This window comes from Bos javanicus, chromosome 15 (genome assembly GCF_032452875.1).
Source record: "Bos javanicus breed banteng chromosome 15, ARS-OSU_banteng_1.0, whole genome shotgun sequence".
NCBI classification, from domain to species: domain Eukaryota; kingdom Metazoa; phylum Chordata; class Mammalia; order Artiodactyla; family Bovidae; genus Bos; species Bos javanicus.
Genome location: NC_083882.1, coordinates 45,570,692 through 45,594,535, shown reverse-complemented (window position 1 = coordinate 45,594,535; position 23,844 = coordinate 45,570,692). Strand labels below are relative to the sequence as shown.

Sequence of the window (23,844 nt, the reverse complement as noted above, 5' to 3'; positions counted from 1 at the left end):
GATAGATTCAAGATGGGAAAGAGAAGTCAAGAAAGTATAAGCACTACTAAAAGGATGAAGTTTTGACTAATGAATGTAAGAATAAGAAAGCTTAAAAAAAAAAGAAAGCTTAATATGGAAATTTAATATTCAACCCTGAAATTTTATCAAAAAACTCTTGCATTAAGTGATCCCCAATAGACATTTGAAAAAAAATAGGTATTTGATTAATTGATTGGCTAATTAAATGTGACTAAGTACTTATCTCTTTAGCTGATAATCTGAAAGCTGGTTCTTTGGACAAACTGTTGTTGTTCTGTGCTCAGTCATGTCCGACTCTGTGACCCCATAGCCACAGTCTCCTCTGTCCGTGGAACTCTGCAACCCCATGGACTATGGCCTGCCAGGCTCCTCTGTCCATGGAATTTTCCAGGCAAGAATACTAGAGCAGGCTGCTATTTCCTTCTCCAGGGTATCTTTCCAACCCAAGGATCGAACCTGTGTCTATTGAGTCTCCTGCATTGGCAGGTAGATTCTTTACCACTGCAGCACCTGGGAAGCCCCTGGGACACAGTGAGGGCTGAGAAAAACATGTGGTCTCCGTGATGCTCTTACCACATTTTGTACAAATCTCTACACATGAATTAGGCTAAAGGCAATAAAATGGATGCTTCTGTGTGTGTGTGTGTGTGTGCGCGCGCGCACGCGTGTGCGTGTGCATGCATGTATGTATGTATGTATGTGTATACTCAGATTTTTGTCAAAACTATTTGTTGCTAAGCAAAGATCATGAAAGGGATGCTGAAATTCTTCTTTAAGTGCTTAATACCTTAATTAAGGTATAAATATCCACACTGACCTTAATAAGCAGGCACCGGAGTCCAGGTCAGCCTACTCTACACCCATTTTCGGCACTGAGGAGGGAAGGAAGCTTACTGTGGAAGATAATGAAAGGTGTGGGTTATATGGAATCTTTTCTTCTGGCCCTTCTTCAGGTAACTGGACATTCCATGACCACTGTGACACAATCTAGCCGATTTTGGACTCCATCATCTTCTCTTTTTCCTGCGTCCAGAGTCATTCTTAACAGTTTCCCAGACCTGTCCAGGGTGAACAACATCAGCCACTTTGAAAGGCAGCTCCAGGGATGCAAAATGTATTTTTTTTTTTTAAAGTTATTTGGTGACGGAGGGTCCTAAGGTCCAAGTTTCTCTCAGCGAGCACAAATCTGACCTCTGCTCTCTCTGACCTCATTCTGAAAAGCTGAACAAATGGAGAACCGTGAGCATCTAAGAGTGGGGGAGTGCCAAGTCCTCTGACCCAGAACATCGCCTTCTGCTCCTTTCAGTATATCCTTTTATGGTGTATCTGTTAAATATGTGCTCTTGTGCTCAGTTGCTCAATCGTGTCTGACTCTCTTCGACCACATGGACTATAGCCCGCCAGGCTCGTCTGTCCATGCGATTTCCCAGGCAAACGTACTGGAGTAGTTTGCCATTTCCTTCTCCAGGGACCTTCCCGACCCATGGATCGAACCCAAGTCTACTGCATTGGCATGTATGCATGTTCAGTTACTCAGTCACATCCAACTCTTTGTGACCCCATAGACTATAGCCTGCCAGGCTCCTTCATCCATGGGATTTTTCAATCAATACTGGAGTGGGTTGCCATTTCCTTCTCCAGGGAATCTTCCCAGCCCAGGGATTGAGTCTCCTGCGTCTCCTCCATTGGCAGGCAGATTTTTTACCACTGCGTCAGCTGGGAAGCTATTTTTTAAATAGTAAAGCTAATAAAGCTCTACTTTATTTAAAGTCAAAGAAATTTGAATGATAACTTTGTTATTAGCAACCATAAAACTGGGAAGGAACCCACACAGCCCAGGAAGGAAAAATCAAGATAAAGCAGAACAACCTGCTTCGTGATGCAGTGATAGCAGACACACGGACAAGGTGAAGTTACCCAACTCAAATTTGCTTTAATCTCTCGAGAAAAGCTTACCACAGATGGGGAAGGACCCAGCTCACAAGATATTGAAACCCAAGATGAGAGAGTGGTTGTTATGGAATCCGAACTCAGTTCTAATTTCTTGGTCCAAGTGAATTATATTTCAGGCTCTAGAGCAGGTGTGAGGATGAATCCCTGTTTGGCATAATTAAGCAGGAGGTTTGTGAGTATTTCATGGGAGTGCTAATCGCTGGGGGAGAGAACATGGGCTCACTAAGAACAACATGCCAGCTGAATATTATTTTCTTTTGCTAAAGGCAAGAAACTGAATCAAACAGAATGCCAATCAATAGGAAATGCTGCCATTAGGAGTCCCAAACCACTTCCCAAGTACAGAATCTAGATCTTGGGAGTAGGAGTGAGTATATGGTCTAAGAGCAGCATGAACATCTTATGGGACTTCTTTTTAAAATTATTTTTCCAGCTTTTTGGGGGAATAAAAATAAAAAAGTACATATTTGAAACCCAAGATACTGTGTTTCAATATCTTATGAGCTGGGTCCTTCCCCATCTGTGGTAAGTTTTTCTTGAAAGATTAAATTTGAGTTGGGTAACTTCACCTTGTCCATGTATCTGCTATCACTGCATCAAGAAGCAGGTTGTTCTGCTTTATCTTGATTTTTCCTTCCTGGGCTGTGTGGGTTTAAAGTGTACATGACGATTTGACATACATATACATCTGGAAATGATTACCAAGATGAAGTTAATTAACACATCCCATCACCTTGTAACTTTTTATTAAACTTTTGTGCTGAGAATGTTTAAGAGCTACTCTTGGTAAATTTCAAGTACACAATACTGTATTATTAACTACAGTCACCTATGTACATTGGATCTTTGTAACTGAGAATTTGTACCCTTTGACCTACATCTCCCCATTGTACCTTCCCCTAACCCCTGGCCACCATCATTGTACTCTGATTCTATGAGGATCATTTTTTGAGGTACCACATATACACTACCCAGTATTTGTACTTCTCTGTCTGAATATTTCATTAAGTATAAAGTCCTCCAGGTTTATCCATGTTGTTGCAAATAGTAGGATTTTCTTCTTTCTAAAGTTTAATTTTCCATTGTGTATCAGTGTGTGTATATATATACACACACACACACACATTATGTGTGTGTGTGTATGTGTCACACTTTCTCTATCCATTCATGGGTATCTAGATTGTTTCCTTGACTTGGATATTGTGAATATGCTGCTATGGAGATGTGAATGCAGGTATTCCTTCACGATAGTGATCTCATTTCCTTCAGATAAATAGCCAGAAGTGAGATAGCTGGATTACATGGTAGTTCTCTCTCTGATTTTTTGAGAAACATCCATAGTTGCTGTATCAATTTACATTCCCACCAACAGGGCACCTGGGTTCTTTTTATCCACATCCATTTCAACCTCTGTTCTGATACTGGAATGTCACTTCCACACATTTTGTTGATTAAAAGTCACAGGTCAGCCTAGATTCAAGGGGAAGGGAAACAGTCTCCACTTTTGGTGGAAGGAGTGGTAAAGTCACATTGCAAGGGGACGTATGGAATGGGAGCGAGGGTCTTGGCTGTCCTCTGGAAACAGTCTGCCAGCTTGTCCTTGGGAAAATTACTCAACCACTTGATTTTACTTTCTTTACCTGTAAAATAGGAAATAAAAACATCCATCACTTAGCAGTGTTGTAATAAATTCAGAAAGTGTGTTTAGCACAACACTTCCAACAACAAAATCATATACTAATTGAGTCTGTACTGTGTGTTGGCAACTATTCCAAGCATTTTATGTAATCTTTATTCAGTGATGCTCATATTAGTTTTATCTGATGAAAAATCTAGGTACAAAAATGTTAAGTAACTTGTGTTGAGTTGGTTGCACAGTAACTAGTCTCTCTAAATCATGACTGTCTTACAGACATAAAGGACAAATGTATGGATACCAAGGGAGGAGCAGGGCGGTGGAGGGGAGAGATGAATTGGGAGATTGGGATTAACATATATGCACTACTATATACAAAATAGATGACTAATGAAAACCTACTGTATAGCACAGGGAAACCTACTCAGTGTTCTGTGGTGACCAAAATGGGAAGAAAAATCCAAAAAAGAAGGAACATATGTATACTTATAAATGATTTGCTTTGCTGTACAGCAGAAACTAACACAACATTGTAAAGCAACTATACTGCAATAATTAATTTAAAAAAATCATGACTCTCTTACTGCTTGCTGTATCTGAAAGACACATCTTAGTTTTTTTGCTTCAAATTCTGTTGATAGTTGATGCTGTTGATCGTGCCCTTTGTTTTGGCCCATGACTCCCCTCTGTCAGATTTTCCTCTTCTCTGATTGCTACTTTCAATCTCATCCTTGTCAAGCCACATTTTGAATGGTAAAGCTCTCTCCCATTTTTCAGTTCTTCTTTCCTGGAAGAATCCATCCAAAGTGGCAACTCAGTTTCTACCTTTTTTATGGTTGATGGCCATCCTTTTATATGGTCAAAGTCTCCCTCTCCTAAAACTCTGGGCTTATAATTCTAAATGTCACCAGGTGCTCACAGTGTATGACCTAGGTCAGTTTTTGGAATGTCTATAGCTTTCATTCTTTCTCATTCCATTGGTTGCAATCTTGTTGATTCATACCTAAAATATTTTTTGAATTTGGATGTGCCTGGCAATCAGCCAATGCCTTTGGCCTGATCTAGGCCCTTGGATATCTTGCATGGCTTATCAAAGTAATTTCTTAACTGAATTTACTACTTTCAGATCCTCTCTGACACAGTCACATCAGTGTTATTTTTCCACATGTTTTAATGCATGCTCCTCCTCACCATTACTACACCAACTTTAGCATCCACATCCTGCCTCCTACGTCTGTCTCTAGGAGTTCCCTCTTTTTAAAGACCAGTTTCTGCTCTACCTCCTCCGAGGGCTGACTCTCTCAGTGAATTTATTTTCCCTATTAATTTTCCTAAGGCAGAGTCTACTTGTCTTTTCACAACTCTCTGAAGTTAGCTTTACCTTTACAACCCTGCATTTTCTTCATTCTAATGTAAGGTCCTTGAGGCCCCAAGCACCATGTGCAGTAGTATTCAAAAGCTTGTCTACTGGGTGAACACTGTGGCATCCTGAACTACCTTTCTGCACAGTTTGATTTGCTATGAGATACTCTAGCAACAGCACAGCCTTATGGCTGAGAGTATCAGTTGTACAGATTCTACTCTTCTTTAGAATAGGACACTAGTGTTAAGTAAAGGCAAAGAAAAAGAAGGTCAAGATTACCCTGCCTCCCCATGTATGAACTTGGGCAGGTGCTAACTTCCTGAGTCTCAGGTTTGTCATTGGTAAAAATAAGCGTAATAGTTATGCAGACTTCGTTGGGCTATCAAGGGAGTTAAATGAGATTATGTAGCCAAACACTTGTCACACACACAGGAGCTCAGTATTCAAGGGAGTTAGATTATATAGCTAAAAAACCTCTCTATCTCACAGACACACACACACAGACAGAGCTCAGTATCCCCTGGTTATTTCTAGGTTTATTGCCTGAAAGGTTGAAGAGGTTGGTGTATGAGAGGTGCCCTGTGTTCCCTCCCAAACATCCCAGATTCTCTGATACTCTTCCTCGGTGGGTGCTGGAGAATCATTGGCAATCCTAAGATATCAATTCAGTTGCTTAGAAAACCGACCAGGACCTTTGAAGCTGCAGCTAAGTCCCAGCGTCTTTCTCAGGAGCCATTTATTTCCCCTTATTTCTGCTTTGAGAGCCTTCACCTTTTTCGAATCACCAAGGTGGTCCGAAAAGGTCCTGCGCTTAAGAAATCTCTCCTTTGTTGGTGAATCTCGGCCCCAAACCCCGCATTTGGGCTTCTAGCATCCGTAGGCCCGTGGTTTATGCCCAGACGGTGCTTTTCAAGTTCAAAGCCGGGACTCCATTCTCCAGATGGGGCAGGTGTGGTTCACACTTCACCTTTTCGCGCAAAGCATCCAGGAACGTGCTTTGGATTCCCGCGGCGAGGGGCGATGGGAGAAGGTGTGGGTTTGCCTCGGGACGGAGCGCGCACTCGCTTACAAGCTCCAAACCTGGGCGCGGTCGCTCTGAGCGCGAGGTCCCGAACCGAGTCCCGCGCTCCTCTAGGAGCCCGCGAGCGCCCCCGCCCCTCTCAGGCGCCCAGGCCGGGGCCGCCCGGATCCTACCCCGCGGCACGCACCCCTGACCCGCCCCGCCCCCCGGCGGCCGCGAGTGGCGGGCGGAGCGCTAGGAGAGAGGCGCGCTGGGCTGTGCGGCGCCGCCTCTCCTCGGTGCCGGGGGAGGGACGGAGGGGCCAGGCGGGAGAGAGAGAAAGCCCGACCGACCGGCTGGCCGAGAGCTGCATGCAACCGGTGGGAGGCCGGGCCGACTGGGGCTGGGGCTCGGGCGGTTTCTCCGCGGATCCCTGGCAGCGAGCGCGGACGGCCCGGAGGCGGCGGCTCTGAGCTGGCAGGCGGAGGGTTGTCTCCCGCGCCCGCCTGCCCTGCTCGGTCCGAGGATGCGGGGGGGCGATGCCCGGGGCCAGGGACGCGCTCTGTCACCAGGCGCTGCAGCTGCTGGCCGAGCTCTGTGCCCGCGGGGCCCTGGAGCACGACAGCTGCCAGGATTTCATCTACCACCTGCGGGACCGCACCAGACCCCGGCTCCGCGACCCAGGTGAGTGCCGCCGCCGCTGCCCGGCGCGACACCAGGGCCCTGGACCGGGAGTTGGGGCCGCGCCAGGGCCTGAAGCAGGGGAGCGAGGCGGACTGGAAGGAGGAGGGCGGGTGACCACCCAGCTAGGGGAGGGGACCAGGAACCAGCGCACCGTGGCCTGATGCTGGACCCGGGCGGGAACCCCGGCGGAAGCTGCTGCGTGGAGGCCGAGTCCGGGTGGGTTGTTGCGAGGTTGGAGGGACCACGCCCGTCACCTGCGCTCGGGTCACCGGGGCTCCTGGGGGCGGCTCCCGAGCTCGGAACCCTGCGCGCCACTTCCCCGGCTCTGCGCTCCGGGCGAGGAGAGGCCGCGGCGGCCTCGCGAGTCTAGGGAAGGGGGACGAGGCCAGAGGAAACTCTGGGAAGTTGGGAGTTGGGGACGGCCCTGGGCTGTGGCTGAATCCCACCGGGCGCCTCTCACCCTCCCCCCGGAGCGTCTATTTCCTTTTCTGTCTGGGGTAAGAAGGGCGGGGCGGGAGCCGACGCTGGGCCGGGGGCTGGGAGTTCCAGGTCCCGGGCAGCCGGGCCTGAACCCGTTCCCTCCAGGTCTCTCCTCGTGGAGGCGGCCTGGGCCTGGGCGCCCGGCTCACCCAGCTCCCGCTGCCGGGCACACGGAAGTCGAGGGGCTCACGGGTCATGCCTTGTGCACCTACAGTTATTCTTAATGAAAGTTTCGAAGCTCCTAACTTTGGAAAGTTCATTTATTTTGGCCTTTGACCAATTAAGGTTGGAAGAGGAAGTTTTAGTGGAGCCGTTTGCTTTTCCCCAAGGGTCCTGGGTCTCTCGCATCTTCTCATCCACTGCCGGTTATTGGAAAACACATTCCTTACAAATATTTACTTGAGATTCTTCTCACCTTGAGGAATAATTTTCTCAAATAGTCTCTCGACCTCAGTACTAAAAAAAAAAAAAAAGAAAGTATAATGTAGTTGGGTTGTTAAAGATGGAGTAAGAAAATGGTGTTTCCCCTAATATTCCTGTGTATAAAATACTTGAGCTATTGGTGTGCAAATTATCTAGTATGAATTTTCCTCATTTTAAGCCAATCCATTACATAAAAATCCATTTACCCAAGGGTAAGTTAGAGAATTATTTGCTTCATAAAGAGGTCTACTCTGAGCCTGACTTAAATAGCATTTCCTTGATAATATATCCAAGATAGGTCTGTGGGATGAAGAGAAGTTATCTATTAAAAGTTTATATCAGATTTTTTCTACTCAAAGGCTTTAAAAAAAAATAGATTATTGTTTCCCCTTGCCTGTGGTTATATTAATTAAGTGTATGGGATGGTCACTAATGTGTTACTTCAAAGTGGAGAATTAAGTCAAGAAATGCTGTTGATTGCATATCATTTCCCCAAGGGTTTAATGCCCAGCTTTTGTGTGGCTCCTTGCTGGACTGATGTGCTACCCAGACTGCAGACAGGAAATGACAGCACTTCATTCAGGAACAGGGGGCCTGGGATGATGTCCTCATTGGAGGAAAACTTCTTTCCTTAGCAGGAGAAACAAGGAAATTATCTTGCTTGCTTCATCCAAAGCTAGTGTTAAGTGTTGAAACGTGTCACTTCTTTGCCTGTGCCTGTGCCAGGAGTCCCCATCGTTAGCACGCATAAGCAGTCCTCTGTGGGTTCACCAGAGAAGATAGATGAGGCCTCTCGCTGAGTTGAATGTTTAACATGCCATATCTTTTTGTCTGATTTTTGTGCCTCTGCTCCTTTTAATCTACAAGCTAGATTCCATGTTCTTAGGTTTTTTCCTCAGCCCCTGCACTCAGAAGCCCTTACAAAAGTCATGTCTGATTCCTTGGCTGAGAAATAGCCAGTGATATAGAGTATGCCATACTATTCTTTGAGTTCCTGAAAGCACTGCTCTGTTATCTCAAACTAGGGTATAGCAGTTTTGAGGTAGCCCAGTGACCCTCTGGATCTTTGGTTTATGGTCAGGAAGTAGCCTGTTGATGAGGTAGGCGGGGGAGGGGGACTGTGAGTGCAAGATCAGAGGAACTGAGACTGAAGCCCCTATCCAAGGTACACCCTCTTCCAGGGCCCTTCAGCTCAGGCCAGAATCTCTCTTCACTCCCCACCTTTCTCTCTTTACCCACATTAATTCTTACATCAAATGCATTTATCTCCATCCCTTTAAAGCTGTTTGGTTGTCCAAGTCAAGAGTTCCTTTCATTTCTGAGCCTTAAACGCTGAGTGGTCGGAGTAGCTGCACTGCCCAAAGCTGTGAATGGTACCCATGCTGCTGCGTAGGGGAACCAGAGCAACTCCGTACAGCAGCAGTGCTGGTACGTGGGTCCCTAGAGCAGGTCATCTCTGTAGTGGGGGACTTCCTTTTCTGTAAAGGAGCCCACTTGAATGCCATGTTTCAGTTTTTTCTGCCCATTGTCTGTCCCTGACTACCCAGTGGTAATTAGGTTTTCTCAAGCTCAACTGAGGAACTTTGGCTTTGAAAGGAAAAAGAGATATAATTCCCTGTGGATAGCTGAATGACATTGCGTGTAGTATGTTTGTTCATTTTTCCAGAGGTGGGATAAGCCTGGGTCACAGACCAGTGGGCCATCAGAAAGGTTATTCTTTGCCCAGGTGACTGCAGTGCTCTGATGTGGGAGTACAACTCTAGTCTTCCCTAACTTGGTATTAAGAGAATTTAGTGAAAATGTGATTAAAAAAAAAATGAGGCTAAGTCATAAATTGAAACTTGAGTGTCTCATCCAGTCCTTCATCTGTACCAACTATGGAAAGTAAAGTGTGGGTCTTTAAGCGGAGGGTGAGCATTTTTCCATAGAGAGCAATTAGAATCCCATTAGGTGTCATTATGTTGTTTCCATATATTGGCAATGCCAGGCATTAACTTGTGAATTTCAGCAAATAGCCTTCACAGCAGAGAGAAGAAGAAGTGCAAAGGTCCTGAGATAGAAGTGTCCTTGATGTTATTCAAGGAATAGTTGAGTTCATGGGTGGCTGGCACAGAGCAAATAAGATAGAGAATGTCAAGAAATATGATTAATGGTTAATGGAGGGGGAAGATCATGTAGGGTCTTCTAAACCATTATAATGGCTTTGGTTTTTACTCTGAATAAAAAGGGATTGAACAGAGAAGTGGCAACCCTTTGACTGCTGTGTTGAGAAAATACTGTTGAAGATCAAGGGAAAAAGATAGGGAAACTTGTTAGCAGGCTATTCTAGTAATCCAGACAAAGGGGATAGTATGCACAGTTTGAAGATACAGTGGTCAGATTTGTTGATGGAATGGATGTGAGAAGTGAAAGAAGAGGAGTTAAGGATGACACCACGGCTTTTTTGACCTAAGCAGCTCCATTTACTTATAAGACTTTAGGAGGAGCAGAGTTGGAAGAAAAATAAGTTTTTATTTTATTAAATTTTTTTGTTCACTAAAGATTTTTTGTACTTATTATATATGCAATATCTTTTAGTTAGTTCCACAGTGACCTGAGGCATGAACATCTTCTTTGATGTTATCAGCTGGTCAGTGCTCATACTTTGTAACTGGGGACTACACTCTATCTCCTCAAGAGGGCCTGTTGATTTTAGGAGAGTAGTTATTACTAAAAGGTCTTTTCTTGCATGTAATGAAAAGCTCTGTTTCACTTCCACTCATTGATCTTGATTATACTTATTTCAGTCAAAAAAGAATTCATCTCCTCTCCGTTTGGCTGTTATGGGGTAGTGATTGTAACTTTTCTCATCCTGTTGTTTCCACATCTGGAAAAGAAAAAGGATTGAATCAACTCATTTCTAGGTTTTAACTATGTTTTATAATTTTCTTTGTAAGTCTGTTCTTCTGAAGGGTGCCAACCACATCTGTGCCAAGCACTTTATGTAGGTCATTTCATTTAATCCTCATAACGTCTTCTAAGACCTTGCTGCTCAAAGTGTTCAGCTGTGCACCAGCAGCATCAGCAGCATCTGGGAGCTTGTCAGAAATGCAGACTTTCAGGCCCCCCTCCAGACCTACTGATGTGAATCTGTGTCTCAACAGGATCCTCAGGTAATTCATAGGCACATTAAAGTTTGAGAATCATTTTTAAAAGAGATTGTATATATGAATAAATTGAAGTGCAGAGAGCTAAACTAGCCCAGGGCCATGGGTTTCTTTGTAAGAAAAAGAGAGTCAAGTCTAAGTCAGAGTAGCTTCTAGGTAAACACATCACATATTCTAAGTATCTAGGAGTTACTGTCAATGAAAATTTCCTAGGTTATTTTTTTCATTTAAATTCCTATCTCTATTCTGTTTTTCTATAATGGATTTAATCTCTAATTGTAGGTTAAATTCTATGCAGTTATAAAGATTTTCCTCAGTATTTTTACTTTTACTTTTTAAAATTAAAATGTAGTTGATTTAGAATGTTAAGTTAGTTTTAGGTGTGTAGCAAAGTGATTCAGTTTTATACACACACACATATCTTCTTTTCCAATTTTTTTCTATTTTAGTTATTATATTGATTATAGTTCCTTGGGCTATATAGTAGGTCCTTGTGTTTATTTATTTTTACATATAATAGTGTGTATCTGTTAATCCCAAACTCCTAATTTATTCCTCCCTCTTTAGTTACCATAAGTTCATTTTCTGTGTGAGTCTGTGAGTCAATTTCTGTTTTGTAAATAAGTTCATTTGTATCTTTTTACAATTTCTAAAAGATTGCACATATAAGTGATATTTGTCTTATATGTGATATCATATCATATGATATTTGTCTTTCTCTTTCTGACTTACTTTACTTAGTGTAATATTCTCTAGGTCCAACCATGTTGTGGCAAATGGCATTATTTCATTCTTTTTCCTGGCTGAGTAGTATTTCATACTCTGTGTGTGTGTGTGTGTGTGTGTGTGTGTGTGTGTGTGTATACACACCACATCTTCTTTATCCTTTCATCTGTTGATGGACATCACTCAATATCTTGGTCATGAATTCTTTTATTCATGATACTAGTTTTCCATTGATATTCCAGCTCAATTCATATTTCTTTTTTGCAAAATTAGGAAAGATGGTATCAAGGCAGGCACTTTGACTGTTACCTTGTACAGTTACCACCCAAATCAACTAACTGATTCTTAAATTTCTTTTGACAATATTACCCCCAATTTTTATTTTGAGGACTCTTTAAAAATATCATGAGAATCCATTATATTCACTCAGTGTAAGGGAAAAAAAGAACAAATAGAGAAAATCATGTCCAAATTATTAAAAGGCCAGAAAGTGGAACTGTCATTAATTAATGTCACCTTACATTTATTTAGAGTGAAGTAACTTATTAAAAGATGTACGTGTAAAATAATAATTAAATATAGTTCGTAAGGAAAAATTTCCAAAATAATCACTGAGATTAAACATTAACCTTAATTCAGAGTTTCAAAGAAAGTCAACGGAAAAATCAGCCTTAAAACACTGAATTTTTATGAATAGACATTGGTGTGATTATGCACAATGGGATTAATTTTTAAAAATTAATGTTAATTGCAATCAGGAACTGGAGAGTCTTATAAGGAATGAGTGACATATTGGATGCACAATCTGTGAAGATTTAATTTGCATTTACTTCAGTGACATTTTAGGGCTTCTTCATAAATATTTTATTTAAACAAGTGTGTTTTCATCTCCGTGGGATTCCTCTACATGGATCAGTGAGTGCTTTAGTCATGAGGTAATTTTCAAGAGGGAAAAACAAAAGCAAATTCTGGTAAAAGCATCATAGGCAGCTTTGTGGCCAGCCACCTCTTTCAGAGTAAACAATGAAAAGCACACACTTTTTATATAGGCTAAACTTTCAAGGAAAACTTAATCTGACACCTAAGGGAAATCATCCTAACATTCCCTGTTATGTATAGAATATGGGCATTACTTTCACTGTAAAAGCATACTGGCTCTTTCGTGTTAGTGTGTGTATGTGGACTTTCTCATACGGTTGGCTTAAAAAATATATATATCAGAATCCCTTCCTAAGTGACTTACTTGAGGAAACTAACAAGTTCCAGGGAAAGAGAAGAGCTTAATGAGAGGCACCAGTGGGAGGGCAGTCTCATTTTCCAAAAGACAACTCTGGAGTCTGTATTTCTGCTTTCTAAATGAAATCACATTTGAGCCATAAATGTTTACCACTTAAAGTGTTTCGTTGGGCTGGCTCAAAGTATGGCTTTAAACCAAGGCAAACTCCAACAGCTAGATTCTGCAGGTCTTGAAATATTCCTCGTGCATGTATTTTATCACACAACAACTTTTATACCAACACTGGTAGAACTGCATTCGAAAGAAAAAAAATCTCCCCCAGGAAATCAAGATGACGAAGTGGAATAAGCAAGAACTTTGGAATCAGAATCTGGTCCTGCCCTTACTAGTTTTATGACCTTGAGCAAAATATTTAATTCTTCACATTGTTCGGGGCTTCCCTGGTGGTTCAGTTGGTAAGGAATCTGCCTGCAATGCAGGAGACCCAGATTCGATCCATGTATAAAATGGGAGTGGAGGGCTGTTACAGCACAGCACCCAGAGTAAATGCTCAAGTGAATGCTCAGTAAACGGATTTGGTGGTGGTAGTATCATCTGTCCATGATTCCCTCAGCTGCTGGATCATCGAAAAAGCAAGAGAGTTCCAGAAAAAGTCTACTTTTGCTTTATTGACTACGCCAAAGCCTTTGACTGTGTGGATCACAACAAACTGTGGGAAATTCTTAAAGAGATGGGAATACCAGACCACCTGACCTGCCTCCTGTATGCAAATCAAGAAGCAACAGCTAGAACTGGACATGGAACAACAGACTGGTTCTAAATCAGGAAAGGAGTACATCAAGGCTGTATATAGTCACCCTGCTTATTTACCATCTATACAGAGTACATCATGCGAAATGCCGGGCCGGAAGAAGCATAAGCTGGAATCAGGATTGCTGGGAGAAATATCAATAACCTCAGATATGCAGATGACACCACTCTTATGGCAGAAAGCAAAGAAGAACTAAAGAGCCTCTTGATGAAAGTGAAAGAGGATAGTGAAAAAGTTGGCTTAAAGCTCAACATTCAGAAAACAAAGATCATGGCATCTGTTCCCATCCCTTCATGGCAAATAGATGTGGAAACAATGGAAACAGGAAGAGACTTTATTTTTTTGGGTTCCAAAATCACTGCAAATAGTGACTGCAGCCATGAAATTAAAAGACACTTGCTCCTTGGAAGAAAAGCTCTGACCAACCTAGACAGCATATTAAAAAGCAGAGACATTACTTTGCTAACAAAGGTCCCTCTAGTCCAAGCTATGGTTTTTCCAGTAGTCATGTATGGATGTGAGAGTTGGACTCTAAAGAAAGCTGAGTGCGAAAGAATTGATGCTTTTGGACGGTGGTGTTGGAGAAGACTCTTGACAGTCCCTTGGACTGCAAGGAGATCCAACCAGTCCCTCCTAAAGGAAATCAGTCCTGAATATTCATTGGAAGGACTGATGCTGAAGCTCCAAAACTTTAGCCATCTGATGGGAAGAACTGACTCATTGGAAAAGACCCTGATGCTGGGAAAGATTGAAGGCAGGAGGAAAAGGAGACAACAGAGAATGAGATGGTTGGATGGCATCACTGACTCGATGGACATGAGTTTGAGTAGGCTCCGGGAGTTGGTGATGGACAGGGAAGCCTGGTGTGCTGGAGTCCATGAGGTCACAAAGAGTCGGACATGACTGAGCAACTGAACTGAGTGATGTTGTGGGTTTGATTCCAGATCAGTACAGTAAAATGAGTCACATGAATTTTTTGGTTTCTCAGTACCTATAAAAGTTATGTTTACACCATTCTGTGATTTCTTCAGTGTACAATAGCACTATGTCTTTAAAAAGTACATAATTTAAAAATATTTCATTGCTAAAAGATGCTAACCATCTTCTCAGCCTCCAGTGAGTCATATTTTTTGCAGTAGTAACCTCAAAGATCACCAAAACAAATATAATAATGAAAAAGTATGAAGTATTGGGAGAATTATCAAAACATGACAGAGAGACATGAAGTGAGCTAGTGTTGTTGGAAAAATGGCCTGATAGGCTTGCTTGATGTGAGGTTGACACAAACCTTCAATTTATTTTTAAAAAAATGCAGTATCTGTGAAGTGCAATAAAGAGAAGCACAACAAAATGAGATAAGCCTGTAATCATTCATAGGCAAAATTTACTATTTTACTTTTTTGTAAACTTAGCATTTTATCACCACTTATTAGCTCTATGACCCTGTAAAGTTATTCAGTCCCTGTGTCTTAGTCTTCTCATGAATAAAGTGGAGTGCTATTACCCAAGCAAAATACAGGATGCCAAGGTATTCAAATTGTTCAAAATTATTCAAATTCAAATTTGAATTTCATATAAATAGCAAGTATCCATTGTTTATCTGAGATTCAAATCAAATTGGGCATCTTACATTTTTATTTGCTAAATATAGCAACCCTACCTTAGTATCTATCTCTTAACACATGTGAAATACTTATCATAGTACCAGGCACATAGTAAGTGCTCAGTAAATATTAGACATTGTTACTACTATTTTTATCATTTTTCAGTGATGAACAATCATTATCATATAATTATTGTCATGAATATATACATATATTCCAAAAGGTAGGTAAGTCTTTTTTTACTTAACCTTTCTTTGGGGTTATTTCTAGCATCTGATTTTTCCTTTCTATAAATAATATTTTATATCTATAGTATCCCACTCTCTTTTAAGAAAATTTCTTAATAATTAATCATCACCGATGGATTCCAATTGCTTTCCAGCATATCTAGGCCCGTTAGCACTGCTACCTGTCAACAGTCAGTATACTACCATTGGGAGGTACAATGCAACAAAAGGTGGCTAATTCAACACGTTTTGAGTGCCTACCTGGTTGTTGTTTCAACTTGAATTTTTTTTGTTGGTAGTGAATGTCTTTTTAAACCAGTTTATGTTTTCTGTTATGTGGATTTTGTGTGCTTATTCTCTACCATGTATAAATATATGTTTTGAGACTCCTAATGTATTTCTTACCAATTTGCATTAGTTGGATGATAAATATTCTGTCAAATTAGCTTATAGAAGCAGTGTATAGTCAGTGTACTCAGGTTGTCTGTCTATACTCAATCCATTCCACTAGACTGCCTTTTAAAATGTTATAAGTCCATCAAGAAATGGAGATTCTTTGTAACATTCTTCCCATGCAAAGTGCCTTTATTTATGTGAGGTATGAAAAAAATTGTTATGTAACTTGAATCTCTCTTTCCTTCCCCCTGTTCAATCTCCCCCAGGACTGTAGCCACATGATCTGATCATTGTTCTAATTAAGTTAAATTAAAAAAAAAAACATCCATTGAGTGCCTCTTAAGTGCCAGGTGGACTTTCCTGGTGGCTCAGATGGCAAGGAGTCTTCCTGCAATGCAGAAGAGCTGGGTTCTGTCCCTAGGTCTGGAAGATCCCCTGGAGAAGGAAATGGCAACTCCTTCCAGTATTCTTGCCTGGAGAATCCCATGGACAGAGGAGCCTGACGGGGCTGTAGTCCATAGGGTTGCAAAGTGTTGGACATGACTGAGCAACTAACACGAAGTGCCAGGTACTAGGTTGGGTGTCACTGATTCGAAAATACATTAGACATAATTACTGCCCCTGAAAGTGAAGAGGAACTAAAAAGCCTCTTGATGAAAGTGAAAGAGGAGAGTGAAATAGTTGGCTTAAAGCTCAACATTCAGAAAACGAAGATCATGGCATCCGGTCCCACCACTTCATGGGAAATAGATGGGGAAACAGTGGAAACAGTGTCAGACTTTATTTTTCTGGGCTCCAAAATCACTACAGATGGTGACTGCAGCCATGAAATTAAAAGACGCTTACTCATTGGAAGGAAAGTTATGACCAACCTAGATAGCGTATTCAAAAGCAGAGACATTACTTTGCCAACAAAGGTTCGTCTAGTCAAGGCTATGGTTTTTCCAGTGGTCATGTATGGATGTGAGAGTTGGACTATAAAGAAAGCTAAGTGCATAAAAATTGATGCTTTTGAACTGTGGTGTTGGAGAAGACTCTTGAGAGTCCCTTGGACTATGAAGAGATCCAACCAGTCCATCCCAAAGGAGATCAGTCCTGGGCGATCATTGGAAGGACTGATGTTGAAGCTGAAACTCCAGTACTTTGGCCACCTCATGCAAAGAGTTGACTCATTGGAAAAGACTCTGATGCTGGGAGGGATTGAGGGATTGGGGGCAAGAGGAGAAGGGGACAACAGAGGATGAGATGGCTGGATGGCATCACTGACTGGATGGACATGAGTCTGGGTGGACTCCGGGAGTTGGTGATGGACAGGGAGGCCTGGCGTGCTGTGATTCATGGGGTCGAAAAGAGTTGGACACGACTGAGCAACTGATCTGATCTGATCTGATGGAACTGAGAAGGCAATGGCAACCCACTCCAGTACTCTTGCCTGGAGAATCCCAGGGACGGGGGAGCCTGGCGGGCTGCCGTCTGTGGGGTTGCACAGAGTCAGACAGGACTGAAGTGACTTAGCAGCATGGAACTGAGAAAGCAATAATTACAATTGATAAAGATCACAAGGGAGACATGTACTGGATACAGTGTGGGAAAAGAGAGAAGTAATTATTCAGTGGATCTATAGAGAACTCCTGGAGAAGTTGATTCTTGGGTGGAGCACTTTGCTTGGAATGTGTAGGGGAGAAAGACATTTTAGAAATTTACGAACATTATAGGATGAGAGAGAATGGGTCTTTGGTAATAGTAAGTGAAGCGTGTGTTGGGAATGTTGAGAGTTGAGCCTGCTCTAGTAAACACTAGTTGTCAGATCATGGAAGTCCTTGTTTGCCATTGTCAAAGTCCCACAGAGGACTTGGGCTGGAGTACTCTGCTGCAGGTATCTTGAAGGAAGTACAGTTTAGAGTGATGAGCCCAAAGGATCCCTTCTCAGCAAAGTAGTTTGGAGATTTGAGGATGGGGCAAGTTCTGTGGGTGCACATCTCAAGTCTTCCTAGTTCTCATGGGAAAAAAGCTGGTGGTGATGTTCCTCCTTACTGAGTTAGGGTCCGAACAGATTAGAATCACTGCATGGATGATTACCTATTCAGATCCCCAAATGTGTCACCCTGAAACTCAAGTGTAATTACCTCATCTAGTTGTAAAAACTGCCTTTAGCAAGTGTAGTCATCTGGTTCAAACATCTGGATTTCAGATAAAATTTCAGACTGTGCCAACAGTAACATCTTGCTTCCTTGCCTGTTTATTTAATAATGAAAAAGCAGTGTGTTCAGTTGCATTGCAGTCATTCAGTTTGAGGATATGCACAGTCTGTTTTCTCTGATGTTATAGGGCCGTGAAGGGAGCAAGCATGGCAAGCCTAGTGCCTACCAAGCCATGCTGTGGAGATGGTGGTTTATTCTATACACAGGGGCTGCCAAGAGGCCAGTACAGTTCTTTAAATGAAATGAATGCCCTTAGGCAGGTCCTACACTTTTCCACTTTTTGTATCGCCCCACCTCCCCTGTGCCACACACACAAATTGAGTTTGCATTAGCTGCAGCACTGCACACCAACTGAAGAGTTTTAAGCTGAAAACTGAGGTGAGCAGATTTGTCCCCTGATGAGATGACTCTGGAGGCAGGATGAAGGTTGATTGCAGAGATTATGATTAGAAATGCCATTCATTTACTCATCAAACGTTTATTAAACCTCTCCCAAGTACAAAGCTCTATTCGAGGTATTGTACACACCTAGGTACCTTGATACAGTATTGTACATACACTAGGGAATCAAACAATATAAAAAGCTTGCCTTATGAAATTTACAGGTTGACTAGAGGAAAATACTATGTAAATAAGCTAATTACAGAGTATGTTAGCTACTGATAGTGCTAAGGAGAAAAATAAAGCATGGAAAGAGCATAGGTGTGGGAACTAAAATAGCATCACTGAGAAACTGATGTATGAGTAAAATCCAGAGATGTGGGAGCAAGATGTGCACATATCAGGAGGAAGAGCATTCCAGGCAGCAGAATAGCAGGTGGAAAGGTCCTGAGGCAGGTGCATGCTTGGTATGTTTAGGTATTAGCCGGGGGCAGTGGGACTGTGGTAGAGTTGGCAAGGAAGAGGAAAGTTTTAGGTTAGGAAAATATTATGTGCAAATGTAATTGCAGTTTTGGACCATGAATTTTAAATCATTTTACCTAGGCTCAAACACATCTTTACTAATCAAAGTAGGAACCATTACAATCAGCATATTTTTGCCAATAATATGTAAGTTTGACCATTCCTGTAGAGTAAAAATCCATGCTTTGAGATTCAACAAACTCTTGGAAAGCATTTTCTGCTTCCTGCTGGTTGTAGGAGTGTTTTCCTGCAAAAAGTTGTTGAGTTGCTTAAAGAAGTGGTAGTCAGTTGGCAAGGGGTCAGGTGAACATAGCGGATGAGGCAAAACTTCGTAGACTAATTCATTCAACCCCTGAAGCATTGGTTGTGTGACATGCAGTTGGGCGTTGTCATGGAGAAGAATTGGGCCCTTCCTGTTGACCAGTGCTGGCTTCAGGCATTGTAGGTGCATCTCATTGATTTGCTGAGCATACATCTCAGATGTAATGATTTTGCTTTGATTCAGAAAGCAAAAAAAGTGGACCAGATGGGCAACAGGCCACCAAACAGTGACCATGAACTTTTTTTGGTGCAAGCTTGGCTTTGGAAAGTGCCTTGGAGCATCTTCTCAGTCCAGCCACTGAGCTGGTCAGTGCTGGTTGTCATATAAAATCCACTTTTCATTGCACGTCACAATCTGATTGAGAAATGGTTTGTTGTTGTTGTGTAGAATAAGAGAAGACGATACTCAAAACGGATGGGTTTTTTTTATCTTTGTACAGCTCATGAGGCATCCACTTATCAAACTTTTTCACCTTTCCAATTTGCTTCAAATGCTGAATGAATTTTACAGTGGTTGACGTTGAGTTCTTGAGCAACTTCTCATGTAGTTGTAAGAGAATCAACTTTGATGGTCCTCTGAGTTGGTCATTGTCAACTTCTGATGGCCAGCCAGTGTTCCTCATCTTCAAGGGTCTCACCTCCTTTGCAAAACTTCTTGAACCACCACTGCATTATATGTTCATTAGCAGTTCCTAGGCCAAATTTGTTGTTGATGTTTCAAGTTATTTCTGCTGCTTTATGATCCATTTTGAACTCAAATAAGAAAATTGCGCAGATTTGGTTCTTGTCTCCCATCATTTCCCTAGTCTAAAATAAACATAAAATACACAGAAAGTAATAAATTATTAGTAAAAAAAAAAAAAGTAAAGTGAGAAATGCACATTTAAAAATGTGTAATATAACCACATTTATTTAAGAATGTATTCCAATATCAAATGGCAAATTTCAACAGTACAAAAACTTCAATTACTTTTGCATCAGCCTAATAGTAGTTGAGATCAGAGAAGTGATGTCATGCTGATTGAGGCCCTAGAAGCTACTGCCATTTTTACTCAGAGAAAGATGGGAAGCCATCAGAAAGTTTGAAGCAGAGGAGTAATAATAACTGAGTTAGGAATGGAAAGGATCACTCTGATCAGCATATAGAAAATAGGCTGTTAGAAGGGTGGAATCAGGGAGAGCAGTGATGTGGATGGTGTGAGAGATGATGATAGCTTAGACCAGAGTGTTAGCATTCGAGATGGTAAGAAGTGGCCAGATTCGAGGTAGCTGGAAGGTAGAGAAATAAGTTTGAAGGGAAAATTGGGAGCTCAGTTTTGGATATGTTAGGTTGGAAATGCTTATTAGAGTGTCAAGTAGGGAACAGACTAGGAAGCCAGACTTAAAAGTGTGTGAGAAAGATGACTGTCCTGGAGACACAGATGTGAGAGTTGTAGATTTGGCGGTGATATTTAAAAGGAATCATCTGGGAAGGTGGTGGTGCCTAGAGGTGAGAAGAGGACTGAGTTCTGGAACTCTCCAATATTAAAAGGATGGAGAGAAAATGAGGAACCAGCAAAAGAAGTCTAAGAGACCAGAAGATCCAAGCAAGAATATTGACCTGAAAGCCAAGATGAAGAAGAAATTGTGTGAAAGAGGAAAAAGTAAACATCTGTGTCATATGCTACCATTAGGTCAAGTAGAATGAGCGCTGATCACTACCACAGCAGTTAAGTGACGTAGGAGTCATTGGTCATGAAGTTGTTTAGCCATTATCATTGAGAGGTGAGAACAAGCCAGACTGGAGTGGCCTTAAGAGAAATTGATGGGAGAGGAATTGGGGGCAATAAAAACAAAACAAACTACTCTTTAAAGTGTTTCTGTAGACAAGAGTAGAAAGAAATGAGTTTGTAATCACTGGTGAGGAAAGTGAGATTAAGGGGTTTCTGTTTGTTTGTTTTTTCTTTTTAATTTTTTAATTGAAGGGTAGTTGCTTTACAGAATTTTGTGGTTTTCTGTCATACATCAACAAGAATCAGCCATAGCTACACCCATGTAACCTCCCTGCCATCCCTCTCCCCCTCCTATGCTTCAGCCTGTCATAGAGGCCCTGTTTGGGTTCCCTGAGTCATATAGCAAATCCTCGTACCATATGTAAAATAGATAGCCAAAGGGCTTTTGTTTTTATTTAAAGTTAAAAGAGATAACAGCACTTAGGTGAAGGGAATGATCTGGTAGAGAACAAAAATTCATGGTATAGGATAATGAGGGGAGACTTACTGGAGGGATATCCTTGAGTGGGCATTGGGATATGCTCCTGGAGGTCAAGGAGCAAGTCTAGACACACACACACTGTCAGCATAAAGATGACAGTTAAAGCTGAGAGATTAGATGAGTCTACCAAGGAGTAACTGAAGATAAAAGAAGTCAAACAACTAGTTAGAGGTAAGGGAGGGAGAAGGAACCAACAAACGAGATTGAATAGCAAGTAGGGTGGGAGGAAAATCAGGAGTGTGGTGGCCTAGAAGTGCAGAAAGTATTCCTAGGAGGATGGCATGAGACCTTATGTGAAATGCAGCTGGTGGGTCAGGTATGTTGAAGACCAAGGACTGCTCATTGCATTTAGCAATGTGGTAGTTCACTGGTGACCTTGAACTGAGTGGTTTTGAAGTGGGGATAGGTGAATAGAGTGGGTGAAAGTCTGATTATAGTCTCTTTAAGAGATTATGAGAGGAGAGAAGTTGAAGAAAGAGAACATACCCTGCTTTTTTGTTTCACTGTGAAGGAAAAGGGAGGAGAAAATGATTCAAAAGATGGTTTGTAAAGAAAGAAGAAAATAATTGTTGGTATGCTGGAGAGATGTTAAAAATGATGCAGAGGGTTGAACTGCCTGAGTGATGTGTTTGAGTTGGTGTGTTTTTCAACCAGTTCATTTGTTGTCAAGGAAACAGGGCAGAGTATGTGGTCCCAGGTGAGTAGGTTGGTATGGAATCTTATAGAATTGTCTTCTGTTTGCTCTTATGTTATCAGTGAAGAAAGAGGCTTCAGGGTTACCATCTGAGAGTGAGAATGGGGTAGAAGATGCTGAAAGTTTGAAAAGAGTGAAAGGTAGAAATAATAGTCCAGGAGGTAGGAGATTGAATGGATTAGGGAAGTAGAGGATGCCTGCCAGACAACATTAAGGACCCACTTGAAGGTGGTGCTTGTGAATTTAAAATGATATCCATCAGCGTGGATATAAGGTTTTCTCTCACCACGTGCAGCTGTGTCTGTACAGGCATGAGGTGATGGGAGCAGCCTTGTGCTTATGTATGACAATGAAAGTGTGGCAAAAGAATTGACAGTATATAGATAACCTACTGAGTGGGAAAAGATATTTGCAAATGATATGACCAATAAGGGGTTAATATCCAATATATTGGATTGGCCAAAAAGTTCATTTGGGTTCTTCCAGAAGACGTAACAGAAAACCCCAAATGAACTTTTTAAGCCAGCTCAATATATAAACAGCTTATATAACTCAACGTCAAAAAAACCTGATTAAAAAATGTACAGAAGACCTCAGACAGTTTTGCAAAGAGAACATGCATGCGCAGGGCCACCAGGCACATGAAAAGGTGCTCAACATCACTAGTCATCAGAGAAGTGCATATCAGAACCACAGTGAGGCATCACCTCATGCCTGTCAGAATGGATAGCATCAAAATGGGCATACATGACAAATGTTGATGAGGATGTGGGAAAAAGGAAACCCTCACAAACTGTTGGTGTTGGTGGGAATGTACAGTGGTGCAGCCACTGTGGAAAACAGAATGGAGGTTTCTCAAAAAGCTAAATAGAAGAACTACCATATGACTCAACAGTTCCACTTTTGGGTATATATCCAGAAAAGAAAACACTAGTGGGAAAAGATTGCTGTACCCCTGTGTTTATACCAGCATTATTTACAGTAGCTGCTTTCAGGTATGGAAGCAACCCAAGTGTCCATCAGCAGATACATGAATAAAGAATGTGCATATATATGCACGGGAATACTACTCAGTCATAAAAAGGAATGAAATGTTACCATTTGCTACAACATGGATGGACCTAGAGGGTGTTATGCTCAGTGAAATTAGTTAATCAGATAAAGACGAATACTCTTTAAGTTATCACTTATGTGTAGTATCTAAAAAATACAGCAAACTAATAAATATAACAAAAAAGAAACAGATGCATAGATATAGAGAACAAACTAGTAGTTACCAGTGGGGAGAGGGTAGGAGAGAAGGGCAATATAGTGGTAGGGGATTTAGAGATACAAACTATTAGTTACAAACCAAGCCACAGGATATATTGTACAATACAGGGGACAAAGTCAATATTTTATAAGGCTATAAATGGAGTATAGTCTTTAAGAACTGTGAATTACTATATTGTATACCTGTAATTTATTTAATGTCCAGGTGTGCAAGGTGGATTTAGAAAAGGCAGAGGAACCAGAGATCAAATTGCCAGCATCCACTGGATCATAGAAAAAGCAAGGGAATTCCAAAAAATATTTACTTTTGCTTCATTAACAATGCTAAAGCCTTTGTGTGGATCACAACAGACTGTGGGAAATTCTTAGAGATGGGAATACCAGACCACCTTACCTGCCTCCTGAGAAGCCTGTGTGCAAGTCAAGAAGCATCAGTTAGAACTGAACATGGAGCAATGAACTGGTTCAAAATTGGGAAAGGAGTACATCAAGG

General features: G+C 41.7%; 1 protein-coding gene across 4 annotated transcripts in view; it reads left to right on the top strand.

The window, feature by feature from the left end:
• SYT9 (synaptotagmin 9) overlaps window positions 1–23,844 on the top strand; it is a 387,121-nt gene that overhangs the window by 163,628 nt on the left and 199,649 nt on the right. For 2 of the 4 annotated variants that reach the window (XM_061380520.1, XM_061380523.1), the window contains exon 1: window positions 6,218–6,657. The exons of the other annotated variants lie outside the window; for them this stretch is intronic. In XM_061380520.1, the coding sequence (XP_061236504.1) occupies window positions 6,513–6,657 (145 nt within the window). In that variant the 5' untranslated portion in view covers window positions 6,218–6,512. Of the gene's footprint in view, window positions 1–6,217; window positions 6,658–23,844 lie in introns of those variants that run through there. 4 annotated transcript variants of the gene reach the window in all.